General features: G+C 37.3%; 1 protein-coding gene across 3 annotated transcripts in view; it reads right to left on the reverse strand.

Moving 5' to 3' along the window:
• Window positions 1-10,304: 10,304 nt before the first annotated feature.
• Window positions 10,305-15,750, reverse strand: part of NOL4 (nucleolar protein 4) — a 192,735-nt gene continuing 187,289 nt past the window's right edge. For all 3 annotated transcript variants that reach the window (XM_089517247.1, XM_089517246.1, XM_089517248.1), the window contains one exon: window positions 10,305-12,418. In XM_089517247.1, the coding sequence (XP_089373373.1) occupies window positions 12,225-12,418 (194 nt within the window). In that variant the 3' untranslated portion in view covers window positions 10,305-12,224. The remainder of the gene's footprint in view (window positions 12,419-15,750) is intronic.

The following is a 15,750-nucleotide window of genomic DNA, read 5'->3' on the forward strand; positions in this document are numbered from 1 at the left end:
TTTTGAAATTTTTTTTGCTATCATAGGAAAAAAATCTATATGTATTTTATCATTTTTGATATTTCAATTTAAAGGTATAATTTTAATTCTGCTAATTGTTTTATGTCACTTCCATTACCATTACATTCAGTGATAAGCTGGAATTATGTTTTATGAGTAACATTAGTACAAAAAATGTACTAAGGATTCTGTATGATGTGGTAATGGGAGGAAGCCAATGGGTTTACCTCATGAATTACCACATTGGATGATGCCAACCCTAATAATGCCACTGCTACAGTGGAAAGCAGAAGTATTTCTACAGAAGAGAACAAGAATGGGGATTCTGAGGGCAGTGAGTAAATTGGGAGAAGTATGTTCTCACAATTTGAGGGGGCTTTCTATGTGCTTTTCAGGCAAAAACTGGCCAGAAATCATAACAGTTTTTTAGAAAATAATTTGGGGACATTGGAAGTCCTGTGTTGTTGGTATTATTATTATTATTATTATTATTATTATTATTATTATGCTTTATTTATATAGTACTGTAGATTTGCACAACGCTGTACATACAAACAATAAAATAGATAAGAGTAAACCTGCCTATGGCATACAATCTAAGAAATTATAGCTTAATACATATAAATAATACATAACAATACAGGGAAGGGTTCAGTAAAACAGGCAACAAATTAAAAACGTCAAATAGCAAATAATAATCACGCAATACCTGGGAACGCTTCTCTGAACAGGATGGACACTTATGAAAAGCTTCAAGGACCACAGAAATGGGATTCATTTAGAATCCACCATCTCTTTCTGAGATCAATGCATTTTATCAACCAACAGGTATCTTAATTTGCCATAAACTCAGTGTTCACTACATTCATGTATTAAAATATGGATTTTATCACACAGGGGAAATTGGAGTTTTAAAAAGGCATTTTCCTGGGATGTTTGCACTATCGCGGGAAAGATTTTCCCATGTCGTCATGATTAAAGAGGACTTCTCCCGGGAAGAACCAGGAATGCTCCAACAACAGATCATTCATGGGGAAATCCCGTGAATGATTTGTTGCTAGAGCATTCCTGGTGCTTCCCAGGATAAGTCCTCTTTAATCATGATGTATGGGAAAGTCTTCCCCACGAAGGTGCAAATGTCCCTGGAAAATGCCTTTTAAACACCTGATTTCTCCCTGATTCCCCCCGTGTGATAAAGTCCATGTTGGGAAAAACTCAACATTCTCCATAGGTCCTTACAAATGCAAATGCAATATATTTCCAAATATATAAATGTTAAGGTCATTTATACGTGTCTCTGCTGAATAGCATGAGAAAGTGTGTTCATCATTCAAAATCATCTGCCAGAAATAATCAGTTCAAGTGACTAATGGCCTGAAACACATGAGCAAAATGACATGGCTTCAAGCCACATTGAGGGCATGGCATTTAAATGATGTATGCCCTGAACATGGCCAGAAGCTGTGCTAACGCTACCCCAAGAAAGAAGAATTGGGCAAAAAAGGAGCAGATATAATCCGTTCCTTCTAGTGGCCCAGATCAAGACCAGGTCCTTGCAGTTACTACAGTCCTGGCACAGTCCTTTTGGTCCATCTACTTCAGACTTAATGTTGTTGTTCTTGTTGTGTGCCTCCAAGTAATTTTATATTTATGGCGAACCTAAGGCAACCCTGGCATAGGGTTTTCTTGGCAAATTTCTTCAGAGAAGGCTTGCCATTTCCATCCTCTGAGGCTGAGGGAGCCTGACTTGCCTTAAGTCACCGAGTGGGTTTTTAAGCTGAAGCAGGGAATCAAACACTGACCATCAGATTCATAGTCCAATGCTCAAACCAGTTCATCACATTACTAATGGAGAAGCTTTATTATCTAATAAGGATTTCAGCCTTTAGCACATATTTGAATCCATGGGCATGTGGAGAGTCATTTATCTCAAGGTAGTTGTTTTTGAATGAAGGGACTCTAAAAACAAATTTCATTAGTAAAAAGGATATACACAAGACATTATAACTAACAACCTAAAAATTGATTAAAATGACACCAGAGTGTTTTCTAGTAGAAGGAGAAGAAGAAAGAAAATTACTGAAATACATCCTCTACTCAGTTACAGCCACAAGAATAGCATGTACTAAAAAATGGAAGGAGAAAGACACACACACCATCAATAGATGACTGGCTTAAAAATGCCTAGATATGATGGAAATGGACAAATTAACAGTGCTGTTAAAAGGAAATCCTATTGAGAGATGGGAAGAAGACTAGAAACCACTGTTAAAATTCTGCAAGAGAAAATGGTCAAGCATATGTATTTAGATAAAGAAAAGGAAACGAGACCAAGATTTACTACACATATACACACACGGACTCGAAGTACTCAGATATTTAAATCTAGTAAAAATAAAATAAAAGAAAAGAATCTGAAATACAATACTAATATAGCATAATAAAAACAATATAAGGTTAAGGCCTACTTTGAAGATCTATAGCCCGAGAGAAAATACTTAAACACAAGTTCATTTAAAACGAACACAGGTCAAAGAAGAATATTATAGTAAACCCTTCTTATACACGGATTTTTTATACATGGATTCAAGCATCCACGGTTCTAAAATGTTTTTAAAAAGTATCAATTTCAAGTATCAAACCTTAATTTTCCATTTTTTATAAGGGACACCATTTTGCTATGTCATTATATTTAATGGGACTTGAGCATCCACGGATTTTGTTATCCATGGGGAATCTTGGAACCAAACCCCAGCGTATAACAAGGGCCGACTGTACACATTACAAAACACTTTTTAGAAAGTTCCATATAGATACATATTAGGTAAATGAGAGGTGGGCTATATATGCTATATGTTTTTTTTAAGGTATCAAAAAAGTTCTTTGTTATTGTCAGATATGTATGTAAGGTATGTAAGTTTAGCAATTAGTTTCAAAGGCATTTTTTGTTTTTTTATGTCATAATTTGTGTTGGGTTTTTTGTTTTTGTTTTTTGTATGTGAACACTTGTGGAATAAAAATAATTAGAAAAGAAAAGAAAAAAAGATTCTCACAGAAGGAATCTCACAGAGGTTCACCTCTAGCTTCTTCGACAGGCATACTGACATAGGCTTTCAGCACGTGTTAATCAGCTAATATGCGCAAAGACATAGCTGTTACCATCTGTTATTAAGAGCCACTGCTAAGCATTTTCTGTATTTCAGTTCCAACTGAGATCACTATTCATACCCTTGACAGACCGACAGACATCCAAATCTATGTTTTTGTCTATTATTGAGACTAACACTTTATTTATTATTCTATAAGGTAAGATTACACACACACACCACATTCTGGAAATTCTATGAAAATTTTCTCTTGCCAGGTCCCTACGCTGAGGACACTGAGATATGTGTTTTTTTAATGTCAAAACTCCAGATATTAGCTGTTTCTTCTCAAAGTAACTTTCCATCCTTCAAAGATACAGGAGAAACATTCACTGGATTTTTAACAATGATGATGATTTAATTCATTTCATCATGATTTGATGGATTTTATTAGGTGGTCATTTATCTCAGGACAAAGTGTTGACTTCTTCAACTGCATTGCAACAGTGCCTTCAGTCTAGAATGGTGAAAGATTCAAATCCCACTTCTGCTGTGGATGTACTAAAAAAAAATCTGGAGAAAGCAACACTATCAAGTAGGTATACACCAACATTTTTGAAGAACAGACTCATGTTTTACACATTTAGGCAGAAGAGTTTCACTACAGTTATGCTGTAGGCTTGGTGCCACATGTCTACCATCTGCTTCAGCCTTACATCACATGAACATGTTCCTCAGTTTAAATTTAGATATATGTAGATGGCATTTCGTACCAATTAGATTCATTTATTTAAAAAGGAAAAACATTTTAGTCACATGAGGCAGACTTCAAAGAAACTAAATGGTCAGTGCTCAAGCCTCTTGCCATATGATTTGGATTCAATGAGCTCATTTCATTCTTGTCCAAAGGTGGTTGTCTTGTCACTGACACTTCAGATTTTGTGGTACCATTATTTCAGTATCCACGTCATCCCATTGCTTCCTTCTGGCTTGCTCTTTGCAAATCACAACACTTAGACAAAGCTTGGGTACAGGTGCTCCAGCAACATGCTGTCTATTATGATGTAGGTGTGATATCACAAGGAGTTCTTCAGATACACTCATGAAACTGCCAGGTTTGTCCTTTGCTGGAGGAATTGAAGTGAAAACTGGCCATTGGACAAAATGAAAAGATCTGCCTTAGTTTTACGCTTGCTATTTGGCTGTCATACAGCATCAAATTTAATTTAAAAAGGGAATGTTGCCAAATCTCTCATTTGAAACCCACTGCTTTGCTATCTGATGTCAAGTTTTAAAGCCCCAAACCTGTTGTCTGATGGAATCTGAAGTATGATAGTTATCTGACCGAAGGGTTCTTCTGCTTCACTTGGCAAGACAAGGTCCGAAAACTCATGTCTGGTGAGTTAATTATTTTCACTCTGAAATTTAAATAGATTATTAGTCTGAATACTGAATTTGGGACCATGATCTTGTTTCTGCTTTCTTGATTTAAAAGAAAAAATTGATTCCCTTCATATCTGACAGTAATATGCCCTCCCCCTTTGTAAACTAATACCAAAGACAACATTGTGTGGGATACATTTCCTTTAGAGAGAAAGGCTTTGGATCTTTGCAAATCAGTTTCACATTTAATAGATAAGGAAGAATGGGAAGGGATCAGAAATCGGAAAATTTGTTATGTTTTGGAATATGTCTATTCAGGGGGGAGAATCTGCAGTATGCTTCTCTTGGTAGCTAATTAACTCAGATTTGTCCTCCTCTGCCGCATTCAGTCCTTATTAGACATATTTAACTTGATATATGACAGAAGTATTTATTTAATGTATATATAACCTGTTTCTTTCAATGTTTGTGGGATCACACACAAGAACACTATTTATTTAAAATATTTACCCTCCATGCTTTAGCCAAAAAAATTTCCAGAGCAGCTTGCATAATAAGTATGATAGTCCCTACTCCCAGAATCTAAATTTAAGACACAAATGGAATCAAGGATGAGAAAGGAGAAGGGGGAAGCTCATTATTTATAATAACTGGTTGGATGGAAAGGGTTCAAGCCTGTTGGAAAAGCTTCATCCTTGATAGTGGCCAGTCTTTTTCTTGCAGAAAATGTCACCAAGAGAGTGGATTCCAGTAAAATGGATTGAGGTCAGGGGAGCAAACCAAGTGAAAGAAGTCCACCTTTGCTTGGCTTTAAAAATGTGGTGGTGGTAAGATGGTGGTTTCTTTCTTTGCTTGAGTTTGGAGTATCTGAAGTGCATTATGAATATTTTGTTTTATTTTTTCCCTTCTTTCAACTACATTGGTGTGCATGAGAGATCTAATTGTTATGCAAACTGTTTAATGAATTGCTTGCTGTGGACACAATATTGATGTTTCGATGAGCATAAAACATATTAATAGCTCAGTCAGCAATATCCAATCTTAACAACCTCAAGAACTACATGCATTTCCCCAGGCTCCAAATGGCCGCCTTCAAAAATTGTAGATGAAAATCCTGCAGTTTCCAAATGTCCCCTAATTTCCAACTGTCAGTCCAGGAAGCATCCAGGAACAACGGTTCTCCTTTCAACCTACCCTCCAAAACCACCTCAAATATCTGGGAAAGCCCCCAGTCCCAACCAGAAGACTTCTGGTCACTGCTAGCTGCCATTTTTGACCAGACATCAGACCACAATCAGCCTGGTGGGGGGACAAAGTGGCCCCCACACCTGATATATTTGTTCATCCCTGCTCTAGAGATGGTTTTCTTCAACTCTCCCCATTAAATCTTGCCAGGGAGTGTTTAAACTTCCACAGGCCTTTTCCTCTGCAAATTCAGAAAAAAGGTGTTTATTCCAAAACTTTTCATTCAGATCCCTCTGGCAGTCAACTTGCAGTTCATTTTTAAATTTGGGGAACTAGCATATCCCAGCCACAGACTGCTATAGGATAGTTCCCCAAATGTATACAGGGTTTCTTAGCACTTCTGCTACATGCGTTATTTCTTTCTTTGCTCTAAACAAACTGTCAGCTGATGGGTCATGAACTGGCACTGGGCCATGGACCACTATTTTGAGTATCACTGATCTAATGTTTTTAAACACCCCTTTGGAGTAAAATGGATTCATATGGAAATCCCACTGCCTGTTAGCCTAATTGTCCTATTGAGCTCTTTGCATATTGTTTTGCCTTTCAAACATTACAGCTAAGGAAGAAGCTTTGATGAAAGGGTCTGTTGCCCTTCAATAGTAAAGCAACAAAACTAGAGCAGAATTTATTAGGGATGTATAAATCTTCCAGTATATTGTTGCCTTGTTATTTGGTATATTATTAAAGCATATCCACAATTAGCATTTCAGGACTGCCAACATGAAGCTACTATCAAAAATGCTGGATCAACTCATGTTATGTAGTTAACATAATAGAAGGAAACAATAAAGTATGACTCAACAGAACCAATAGTATGGATGAGGAGTGGAGAAAAAGAACAAAGGCATGTGCAGTCATAGAAAATATATTCTGCTGTTTACTGATAGTGCACTAGCAAATAAGACTTCTTCACAGTTTCCCTTCCAAATAGCAAAAAAGACCATAAAAGAGGGAGGGCAATAACCTACCACAGAAATAAAATATAGTATTTTAATTTGTAACAGGAAGCCAACAAAGGCTGTGCATTCTATTTTATCATTGTTAAACTGTTACTATAGCTATCATTGCCATCTGCTGGCTGCATGTATTTTGCTTTCTTTCTATTGTAAAGATTTAGGTCATATCCCGTATGTCTCATAGAAACTCAAATTATCTCAGTAGAGTGGGGATATGAGAAAAGACTTTAAGAGCCAAACAGCTTTCCAAAGATATATGATATAGATACTGTGCATTCTAAATAACAGCAGTGGGAGGATTAAATGATTAACCTCTGTCACATAGCACTTGTACATGTTGTTGTTATTGAAGTAAGCAATCAGTAGTATGGTAAAGTTTGAATTTTGTATAAGGAACTGTGATGTCTTTCCCTTCCATTGCCCCTTCTGGGCATGGACACTTCTCCCCTCTTGGAGTTCATTCTATTATTATTATTATTATTATTATTATTATTATTATTATTTCTTACCAGCCTTTCCGCATAGATTGAGGCAGGGGGCAACAATTAACAAACAAATGACATCAGTTAAAAACATTGGTTAAAACACACATTAATTTAAAAGAACAAATAAGATGTGCATATATTAAAACAATCCACATCTAAAATTCAGCATTTAAAATTCACAGTTTAAAAATCATCTGGATAAACCTGCCAAAGAGACTAGTTTTCAATGCTCTGTTAAATTCAGATAGTGTATGCAGCTGTTGAGTCTCTTCCGGCAGGTTATTCCACAATCTAGAGGCGGATGAAGAAAAAGTCCTCTGGCTAACAGTTGCCAACCTAGTTTTGGCTGACTGGACTAAATGTCCACCAGAGAACCTGAGTGTATGTGTTAGATTATACAGGTGGAAGGCAATCCTGTAGGTAACCAACATTTTGTACCTTGCCTGGAAACTAACTGGTAGCCAATGGAGTGATTTTAATACTGGTAGCAAGTAGCAATAGCAAGTACCTTTCTATACCACTTATCAGTGCACTTAAGCACTCCCTAAGTGGTTTACAATGTGTAAGCCAATTGCCCTCAACTGGTACAATGTGATCACTCTTGGATGTCCCAGTAGTCAGTCTGGCTGCCAGGATTTGAACTAATTGAAGTTTCCCAACTTGGTACAGAGGTAGCCCAATCTACAGCACATTGCAGAAGTCCAGCCTTGAGGTTACCAGTGCATGCACTACCACCTTTAGGGCTTCCAATTCTAGATAGGGGCTCAGTTAATGTAACAATCAATGAGCCACATAAAAACAATGAGAGTTCCTACTTCAGGTGAAGTTTTCCGAAAGAGATGACAAAAAATTCAAAAGTTGCTTGTGTGTATTTAGAACAACATAAGAGCATGGCCTAATAATCTGCCATTATTCAAACATTTTATCAGTGAACCCTCGAACAGGGAAGGCAAGGAGGCTGAGCCTTGCACCCCCAAAAAAGATCTGACAAAATTGGACCACCAAGACTTCTATGTAGTTGAGCCTCTTTAGGAATTAACAACCAGAAGTATACTAAATGAGCAAGTCTAAAAATAGTAAGACAGTTATTATCATTGAATCCTCCCAAGAGTAATATGGGCGGGCTACAGACTATCCTATGTACACTTAGTGGGAGAAAGCTACACTGAACTCACGGAAGGCACTTGTATGTATATACTGTGCTTGTAAAGGTCTTTAAGGATGCATGATGATAATAGATGGAGAAAGTAATTTTCCCTTTCCCTGCATGTACCTGCAAGTAAGCAAAATTGGTAACAACCTGTATGTTGCCTGAAAATCAGTTCTAGAGTACCTGTGTCAACAATAAACTTCCTTTTCCTGCATTTGTGTAATCACTGCTGCTCTGCCATGAAATGCTCCAATACATGCTTAACTCTTTGCAGATAATGGTCAATTCGTTTTCATGAACAACACCAAGGTTTATTTATCTCCTTGACATCATATGAATCCAATCATGTTTAGACCCATGAAAGCTTATTTAGAAAGAGCCAAAATCTGGATTATAATAATACTCCTTCTGTTTTCATTTGGTTTACAACTATCCTCAGCAGTAGTGAGATAAATTAACAATTCAGTAACAAAACATTATTTTGTGCTGTGTGGCTATATCCATCCTCTTGCACTTTCAGCCTTACAGGAGAAACTCAACCAAATCAAGCTCTTCCCATCACTACATCTGTACACTGGAACAAACCTTCAACTGTTGAATATCTATTTATCTTATAGCTGGTCAAAGCACATCAGCCCAGCTACGAGGTACATGGCAAGCCTAAAAAGAACTTGATTCATAGCCATACTATACCTTGTAAGGCATTATGCTATTTTATGCCACAAACCATATTTTATATTTTAAAAATAGCATACTTATCATAGTCTTACACATACCATTCTTGTCTTAGGATGCTATAAAAAGAAAATAATATAGTTTGAATAACAATGGAATAAGCAATAATATACATGGGAAAATATCAGTGCATGACTCAATGGGATTTCCTCCCCCCCCCCCCCCAATGCAAGCAAAATGAGAGAGCATTAGTTTGCAGGCTCAGAAGATGAGAACAATTGTATGTGTGTGTGCTGCAGACACAAATGTAAACAAATAAACCTTCTGTCATCAATAAGCTAGTGCATGCATAGCCAAAGCAAGCCTGAGAGATGAGAACTCCCTTGAACCAGTGTCTCTCAACTTCTGTGCAGAATAGAACATGCCCAAACTTTCCATGTGTTATAGAAATCTCCCACTGATTTTCTGTAAGTGATTGTGTAGTTGCAACTGAAACCATTATTTCATTGGTTAGAAGTGATTCAAATGCTAGTCTCCAGAGTTTTAATCCAACACTCAAACCATCAGATCACGCTGGCTACCTCATGTGCCTCACTAACCTGCATTTACTGACACACCCATTCCTAGGCCTTGTGTTTCATAAGACCCCAATTGCAATTGGTAATTGTGCCAGAGGTTCAGAAAGGACCAGCTGGCTGCATACTTTCAGTCAATGCACAGGAATGCTTTTGTTTACCATAAAAGGGCAACAACTTGTAATACACTTGACAGCTAGTAGATGCTGGGAGGGGAGTTGTAATACATATCTAGGCAAAACTTTTTTTCAACCTACTCTTGATATGTAGAAAGGGCAGGAAGGTGCCTACTGTTGGCAGTGTTTGCCAAAGGTCAATACTTTCAACAATGAAAAGTATTGACCTTTGGAAGACTCCAACATTGGCACCACATCCACTTGGCACTGCAGCCATGTAAAAAGTTTGCAGCTCTTTTTTTGAGGCTCTGTATTCCTCCTCTTGCTTGTGGGATATACCAATTGTAAAACAATGCTTCATAAGTCAGACTGAGTTGATTCTGTCTTGTGAAAATGTAGACTATGGCAGAGATCCTACAGTGGGAGACGTAGTTATGTCTCATAGTTATATCCCTCAGCCTCCCCAGAAAGTTCCCTTTTGAGGCATGTAGCTGTGGCAACAGAGCCATTTTTGAGTTGCCAGACAGTGAGGGAGGGTAAGCAATGCCATGTGCAGCTGTGTGTGTGGATTGAAAGGTAGGTTTTTAGGGAAGTTTTTTATTGTTGTGATGGTACAAAGACCATAAAAATGGATTGCAATGTGGCAAGTCAGATTTACAACATTGTATAATTGCTGAACAGGATACCAGCCAATCCTGCCTGCAAGATTTATGCACGGCAGGCCTATCTAACCAGTATACCTTTGGAAACTATCCTCTGCAATTTGTATAAACTGGATACTGACCTTGGAGTATGCTAAAACATTGTTTCTCAAGCACATATTGAAACACAGATGTTTATTTACTGAAAGAAAACAGAGGATTTTTCCCAGCCCTCGTTTTTTAAAATTTCATTTAAATTTGTGAACATACGAGTCCACAGTGTAAAGAAAAGGTTTTGTGTATTTAGGTTTCTCCAAAACACTCATTTCAATAGGCTTTTTCACATTGATATTCACCAACAGTATCACAAAAGTTGTGTTTTTTTAAAACATAACTGTAAGCAACAGTAATTCTAAAAACACTAAAGGGAAAAAAGCATAGCAATGTCCACAGTTACAAGAAAAAGTGCACATTACTTTGTCACAATCACAGTCATTACTTGAAAAACTATATGTAACAAGTAGATAGAAAATATCACCGATGTCTTAAATCCATTGTCAAAAACCAAAGTACATAAAAATTGTACACAAAATAAGGCAAATTCAGGAATGCACAAGGAACTTGTTATTTAACAAAAGCTAACCAACATAACAGATATTACAATAAGCATAAACTAAAATACTTCTCTCTAATTACATAAAAATAAGGTTTCCTTAGCGCACAACGAAACACCATTGATGCATATTTGACATCATAAAATAAGAAATGGGGTTTAGGGATGTCAGGAGAAGGGAATTTTATTTAAGTGGCAGCTGCATCCTTTACAATTTTTTAAACAGTTCAGTATTAGCATTATAAAATCACACCAGAAGTGTCAATGGCCCTTTTCAGTTACATATTCATTTTAAAAGAAATAAAAAGAAATAAATACACACAAGAGTGCAAATTTTCCGATTGTCACTTGCAACCTCTTCACATTCAATCATCTACATCCATTCACTACTAGAAGGACTTGTACAAGACAGCAGCAGCAATCCTGGAGTTAAATGAGCTAGCTTGCAGGAAATCACTTTAAAAAAAGTAATGATATGTCTTTTAAAAATAACCCTTACATCTTTATTAATTGCTAATAAAGTTGCAACTCATTATGAAATGGAGATGAAAATGGTGCGAGCATAAGAAATGTCTGCTTCCTTTGGAAGTCATTCCAGAGATATTTGTGGAGGGATCCACCAGGGAATGGGGCTGACCAGCAAGGAAAGGTACTCAGTGCTGAATGAATGTTGATTGGAGAGGGAGATAGGTATTTCAGAAAAGAGGACCTACAATAACTCCTCAAAACATTACTTGAAAAATCAGTGAAAAATTTACCAAAGTAAAAATGATCAATTTAGAATGGGAAGCAAAATTTTTGTCTTGTTTTTTTCTATAAAAATTACATTTTCTTTAAAATACAAGATCCTTTTCATTGCAATTGTATCCTGTTAACAACAGGGCATCTGGCAACATTTTGCCATTTAATGCAGCTTGGAGTCCACTGAGTCAATAACACATTCCACTAATATTGCACTTTGATTCTGGACCAATTTTAAAACCCCATGTATCTTCTGTTTCTGTCCATGTTAGAACGAGTTAACATTTCCAGCCACTTTTTGCTACTGATGCTGACACACTAGAACAAATGCACATTAAGCAATAGGCTGGATATAGTAGAATACCTCAGACATTTTGGAGGTCCAAGTTCACTTGAAGAACCCTAACACACCAAAAACACCAAGAACAGTGTGGCATTATGGTAATTAACTCGTTAACAAGACTGTGCAGTAACTAAAAGATTTGCTCTGGGAAATCAAAATGTCATTAGTGGAAATTCTGTGATAAAACTAGGTCAGCAGGATCATCACCAGTCTCAGTTCTGCTGCAAAATAAGGTTTTCTAGTTCATCTGCTGAACGCAATAAAAAAGCAGCTGATTCTCGGTACCCTGCAACCAGTTGCCGTACAGCATTAATTTCAGTTGGATTCAGCTGAGGTCTAGAGCTGGTATTACTAGAAGATCCAGAAGTGGTTGCTAACTGCCTCTTCATACTGAGATCAGTTGGACCTGGAAATGTCAAAGAAAAAACATTAGGATATGTTAGTGAACACAATGTGGAGTCGAAGGCTTTCATGGCTGGCATTCATAGTTTTTTGTGGGGTTTTCAGGCTATGTGGCCATGTTCACAGTATATATGTATATATACCCAATTCCTTTCAAGGCAGCATTCTCTGAAGATGCCAGCCACAGATGCTGGCAAAACATCAGGAAGAAACTCTTCTAGAACATGGCCACATAGCCAGAAAACCCCACAAATAACTTAGAGATTGTTTTGCCAGTTCTTTTCTCTTAAATATAGCTTACGGTACCTGGCAGTCATTGCTGGTTTCCCATCCAAGTACTAACCAGGGCTGACCCTGCATAGATTTCAAGTTCAGCCAAGATCTACAGAACTATGTTCTACAATTGGCGCTCACATCCACAGGTTTGCCATCCATAGATTGGAGCATCGGCTGATGGCCCCACCCTGTTCTCCCCAATGACAGCACATGCATGTGGCCACATCAGTGCAGTCATGTGCATGACGCACCACCTTTGGGAAGAATGAGTCTTTAGGTCCCACAGTTTTTGTCATCCACATGGGGGAGAGGGCGCAGAATGGAACCCCTACAGATACAAAGGTCCGACTGTAGTTTCAGTAGTGTCACTGATAGCATTAAACAACATACATAGAGTTGAAAGGGAAGGGTGGAAAAAATACTTTCTGGTGCCTATATTATCAGTAAAGAAGATCTAGGAACACACTAAAGTCATGTACCCTACATCATAATTTATTCCTTACCTACCCAGCAATGCCAAAGTAAACTGTGTAGGACAGCAATACTTTTCTACCCTTCCCATTGAATTCAGAGTCAGGCAGCACAGTATCATAACACATCAAGTTATCAGCCTAGCCAGTAATCTCTATGATAGATTGCCTGGAAACCCTCATAAAAAGTGCTTGGAGTTTCCCAAAGGCAGACTGGAATATGACAGAAAGCATAAAAATAACAGATGATGTATCAGTGATGCCTATGGGATTGTTGGAGGGGGACTGATTTGATCTAGCAATCCACCTGGAGGGCTGTTCAGCTCCCTTGAGTCCTGGATGCAGTTTTGTTGGAGCTTCTAGTTTTTGCATGTGGCCTCTTGAAGCTTCTGCAAAGTGTTTGAAATTTTTGCATAATTTTTTAATATGCAGTCTTTGGAGTTTATCACATGAAAGAGAACAGGAGTTTATCCTGTGAATATCCTGGAAAAATTACTTAATTACCCGAAACAATTTCACACGACATCACACAAAACCCACCATTAAAGTGGTCATGAAGAAGCATTAACACACATCTTTTTACTTTCGGGATTTCAGTGACAATGCATTTCCGATATCACTTTATTTGCACAATTGCATGTGATAATCATTCGTGCAATTACTCGCCATTTTCGCTTTATTTGCGGGATGCTTTAAATGTGCTTTAATCTCTCTTTAATGCTGAAATTAGCCAAAATTAGCCCCAGTGTGCTAAACCCCTGTGACACAAGAATCAAAACATAAATATTTGGCTAAACTTGATACTGAATAATCTCCCACTTTGTGTGTGTGTGTGTGTGTGTGTGTGTGTGTGTTTATTACCAATCTTGAGGTCATTTAACTGATGAAATAATTATGACTTGGTCAATGCAGCAATGATGGTTTAAACCAATCCTTCCTTGTGGAGTGACAAATCTGAATGGAATATGTATGCTGTAGGCTATATTTCAGAAGAAGTAACTGGCAAAACTATGTAACTCTTGAGTATTCCTTCCCTGAGAAAACCCCTTTGAAATTCATGGGGTTGTCCCTAAATCAACACATGATTTGAAGGCACACACTGACACACATACAATTCTGTTTGGCACAATTGAGAGCGCATGCTACAAATAACACACTACAGTCTTGCTTCCAGCTGCCATAGTTTGTGGCATGTTTTTGTGAGTCAGCATTTGTTCTCTCACACAGAGAGATTTTCAGCTGCTTCTGAAACAGCAAATTAAAACTGATATGTGTGTGTGTGTGTGTGTGTGTGTGTGTGTGTGTGTGTATTCCTCTGTAATATCACTTCCAGGCCGCCCAGGATATTATTTCTCTAGTCATCATCATGGTAACACATTCAGTCATTTATATTGTAACTAGTAACTGACTATGGTTTATGGATTCATTTAAGTTTTCATAGGCATCACATATTTTTGGAAGCTAAGCAATTTTTGTTTTAACTAAATCATTCAGAATGCTACAAGCACTGTGATTCTGCTCCAAGCGGTAGACATTCATTTATCATATTAGCTACTGAGTAAATCTGACATTAAATACATTGCTGGACAAATGACTTGCGAGATTTAACATGAGGTAGTTATTGCTTCATAAATTACTCATTGGCAGCATCAATTACTTAGAATTCTAAAACACTGGCCAGATATATGATACAGCTGCTTATCTGACTGATAAAAGCACTGATGGCTTATGAGAAGCAAAGCCATATGACATGTGAATTATCTCTGCAGTAACCCACTTCATCTGCTAGTATAGGACAGCCTGTTAGATACTCAGTTCTCTGTTGGAGAGAATAGGCTCTGGCAAATTCAAATATTACTCTTAGGATGATTACCAACTATTTTCTCTGACATTAATAATAGTAATATATACTTTGAATAATGGAAGATGTAGATGTCTAAATATCCGTGATGAGATGTAAAACTATGTTTGTTTCTAGTAACTGACAAAAGCACAAATATTAGAGCTAACCTTTTATTAACTTTCTGTAGAAGAGCTAGTTAATATAAGTTACATTTTATAAGCATTCTAACAAAATGCATAGACTTTTTTATTTCAGTGTATCTGTATTTCCAAGTTGTTTTGTTTTGTATGATTACTAATAAAATGGATAGACTTTAGAAAGAAATGCATTTTTGATGACAATTGTTGTGTGCTTTTAAGTTGTTTCCAACTTACAGCAACCCTAAGGCAAAATCTATCATAGGGTTTCCCTGGCAAGATTTGTTCAGAGGAGATTTGCCATTGCCTTCCCTTGCGGCTGAGAGCATGTGACTTGCCCAAGGTCAGCCAGTAGGTTTCATGGCCAAGCTGGGAATCAAACTCTGGTCTCCAGAGTCATAGTCCAAAACCCTAATAAAAATATTACAGAAAAAAGTTTTGTCAGATTATGATAAACTCCCTTCAGTAGCTTAAATATATCAAATATTGACTGGGATTTGTTTGGAGGTGAGCAAGAGGAAGGCACATCCTTGTTACTAAAAAGGGTGTATCCTGCTTATGGGCTACATCTTAAATTTTATGAAGCACATTATCTAAAAGCACATTATAT

Source organism: Sceloporus occidentalis, unplaced genomic scaffold (genome assembly GCF_023333645.1).
Source record: "Sceloporus occidentalis isolate IW3139 unplaced genomic scaffold, rSceOcc1.0.p SCAF_3, whole genome shotgun sequence".
Lineage (NCBI taxonomy): Eukaryota > Metazoa > Chordata > Lepidosauria > Squamata > Phrynosomatidae > Sceloporus > Sceloporus occidentalis.